Below are 3,729 nucleotides of genomic sequence, written 5' to 3'. Positions count from 1 at the left end.
GGAGAAACACTGCAGTATCTAATAATCTTCAGTTTGCTCTCCTTTTCCTCGTTTAGGAAACAAAAAGCAGGGTCCTGAATACGTAAAGAAATGAATTTCCACAAAACTGAACAAATAAGAGAACTGTTGTTGTAAATATTGAAGGTGGCAAAAGAATAGAGTCTTACATGAAAGTCAAGAACATTCCCATTCTTAGCATAGTTGTTTAAACAAAAATAAATAAATATTTCTTAACTAAGACACCCCGTGACATGCAAAACAAGGAAATGTCTGAGAACTGTAGTCAGTATTTGAAACTTCGTTAATTCTTGTATATTTTCAGACTATGGTTCCAGAGATGGCCGTCGATGACAGCAACTCCACGATATTCCATTCCGTAAAAGAAATCCGTCCTTGGTGGATCTGGGATTGGAACGAGTCTTTTTACCATATCTTGATTCTCAGTCGCCAAGATTGCTGTTCAGAAAGGCTACATAACTTTGAGGTAAGATCAGAGTCCTCTCTGGAACGGGTTACGTCAGTTGCAACAGTTTTACCGCCTATTATATATATAATATATAATTATATATATATATATTATATATATTATATTATAATACATACATATATATATATATATATATATATATATATATATATATATATATATATATATATACAATAAATAATATATATATATATATATATATATATATATATATATATATATATATATATATATAACATTTTCTATCTCACCGAGATTTATTGTACACTCATTGAGCTACAAATGTTTAATATCCAATTCATACCACTTCGGGAGTATCCCTAAAGGAATTCGAATTATCACTGAAGGGGAAATTTTAATTGAGTGATAAGAGGATCAGTACTGAGGAGTCTCGAAAACTCTATGTAGTACCTTCCAACGTCGACTGGAGTCGTTGTCGTTGGAAGCACTGTGTCGGGTGTTCGAGACACTTCGCTACCAATCCATTTATCACTTAATAAATTCTCCTTCAGTGATTTGGGGATACTCCCGAAGTGGCGTGAATAGGATATTAAACGACATCTGTAGCTCTATGATTACACACACACACACACACACACATATATATATATATATATATATATATATATATATATATATATATAATATATATGACTTGTAAAAATGTTCTGTTACAACAGAATTCCATCTAATAAAAGGAGCCAATAAAAAACACCAAAATATAGAGAGAAAAGTGCTATATTTCAGAGACTGGCAGTCTCTCTCTTCAGGTATATGAAATGCATTCATATACCTGAAGAGAGAGACAGCAGTCTCTGAAATATAGTAATTTTCTCTCTATATTTTGGTGTTTTTTATGGGCTGCTTTTACTATTATTAATTTTTTTTATTATATATATATATATATATATATATATATATATATAATATATAATATATATATTGATAATAGCGTATTTTTTCTATTTGCGTGGGTATACGAACAAAACACACATACACACACACTCAGACACAGCCGCAATATCTGCTAAAGGAAGCTACTAAAAAACAATTACTTTTGCATCAATGTGGTTAGATAATGTGTCATGAATGTTATTTGTTCCATGCACGATACGTCTGAAGACAAAAGTGATTTTATTATTAGTTCGATCATGGTATCTGTACAGCAGCGTCTCTTGTTCACACTAGCCATTTTATATATATATATATATATATATATATATATATATATATATATATATATATATATATATATATATAAACATATATATAAAATGGCTAGTGTGAACAAGAGACACTGCTGTACAGATACCATGATCGAACTAATAATAAAATCACTTTTGTCTTCAGACGTCGTGCATGGAACAAATAACATTCATGACACATTATCTAACCACATTGATGCAAAAGTAATTGTTTTTTAGTAGCTTCCTTTAGCAGATATTGCGGCTGTGTCTGAGTGTGTGTGTATGTGTGTTTGTTCGTATACCCACGCAAATAGAAAAAAAAATACGCTATTATATGCAAAGCTATATAGGTTAGGCTGCGTCCGTACGTTATCAAATAATATAAATGTTTAAAATTATGTCTGCAATATATGTATACAGTTATAACAAAGAGGTAGACACTTAAAATTATTCAGAATTATGAACATTTATCGTTAACATTCCTGAACAGCCCTAAAATGTGAAAGAATGAAAAAATCCTATTTCACTGTTGATCCAAACAGGTAGACTTTATTACTATTCCTTATAGCATTTGGCTTCGTTATTACAATCATAATAAGGCGTGATCTGAACTCCAGCTTATTCGGGGCGCGTGTTCAAATCTACGGTTAAATAGCGCGTTGTTTCACGCAGGATAATTAAAATAAATACGCTATATTATTCTGGACTGTTTAACATGCACATCATTGATATTTTTACATTTTCATTCTAATAAATAAATCATCAATATCCTATCCTAAAATTCCTTTATCTTTAACTCGTTGCGAAACACCCTTCTCAGACCTTTTTAGGCTTTTCCACAGACCTTCCCTAGCCCCAACAAGGACAACAACAACAGCAACAACAAAGTAGTTTGTAGATTCACTCCCCGAGTAAGTGAAAATCCCAAAATTCCTTTTAGATCTGTAACGGTTACTTCCCTAGTTCAGTTCTGTTGATCTATATTTATAAACATTTAGAAATAATTAACTATTTCCACGACAAGGCATTCTCTCTTTTTAGACTGGAAATAGCAATGCCGTTGGTAATTTCAATTGGTATTCAAAGAAAAATTGCTTGAGTTTATTGCGGGTCATTATTTCCAGATTCTCTTTCAAAATGAATACTTTCTTCTTTGTTACATTGTCATCCTAAGATGATACTCCATACTTGGAAAAAATAGCCATGAATATGAAAGGGGCAAAAAATATTTCTATAAATTCTATTATCAAATTCTTAGGAAAAGGTTATGAACTGCATCATAAATCTTCAGTGAGATGGCAAGAACATTATGACTGTTTCAAAAGGCCTCAAAAACAAACAAGGTAAGATCACTTTTAAATATCTGAATGCTTTGATGGTGGCCTTCAAAAGTAACAGGCGTTCGTTTCTTCCAGATTCGCCTGGGAAACTGCTTGGAGACGCCTGGAAACTTCTCTTCTTTTGATCTCCTGAATTTCTTCGAAGGACCTTACAAAAAGGAAGATGGATTCCTCATGTATACCTTTCCCAAGAGTGTTAAGGGAAGATACCTAAGTCTACAGATTGTTGCAGATACGGAAGAAATTCTACATCTTGACACTGTCAAAGTGATCGGTTTAAGGAACTAAGTAGCTACCTTACTGGCCACAATTCTTTTCTTCAAATATTGTGAAGTTTTTAAATTCCTTGAATACGGTTTCAGCCAATTGAAATATGATACAAGGCTTCCTGTATTACGTATCTTATAACTCAATAAATTGATGAAGCAGCAAATCTAAGTTAATTTAAGCATTCTATATATATGTGTAATGGTAATGTGAGTTGATTATGTCTAAGGGTATTTTTTTGAATGCATCCATAACAGAATTAACAATTATTTTCGAATTCATAGCCCCATATTCGTCAGGTACGGGAAGAGTCGTGCATTTCCTTGTTAGCTGATAACGTGACGTTATCAACGTGTCTTTTCCAAACGATAACATTTGCCCTCTTCGACCTTATCAGAAGAATGTTGATCATTCATGTTAATCTGGCCATAATATGCATTTTAAAATC

At 32.2% G+C, this 3,729-nt stretch overlaps 1 protein-coding gene across 1 annotated transcript in view; it reads left to right on the top strand.

Annotated features, from left to right (window-relative positions):
* LOC135225238 (uncharacterized) overlaps positions 1 to 3,442 on the top strand; it is a gene marked incomplete in the record, with an annotated part of 7,888 nt that extends 4,446 nt beyond the window's left edge. The window contains 2 exon segments of the mRNA XM_064264568.1: positions 426 to 484; positions 3,090 to 3,442. Of these exon segments, the coding sequence (XP_064120638.1) occupies positions 426 to 484; positions 3,090 to 3,302 (272 nt within the window).
* Positions 3,443 to 3,729: the final 287 nt, after the last annotated feature.

The sequence above is a fragment of the Macrobrachium nipponense genome, chromosome 13 (genome assembly GCF_015104395.2).
Source record: "Macrobrachium nipponense isolate FS-2020 chromosome 13, ASM1510439v2, whole genome shotgun sequence".
In the NCBI taxonomy this organism is placed as follows: Eukaryota; Metazoa; Arthropoda; class Malacostraca; order Decapoda; family Palaemonidae; genus Macrobrachium; species Macrobrachium nipponense.
Note: the sequence above shows the minus strand (reverse complement) of the source record. Positions and strands in the feature narration are given on the sequence as shown.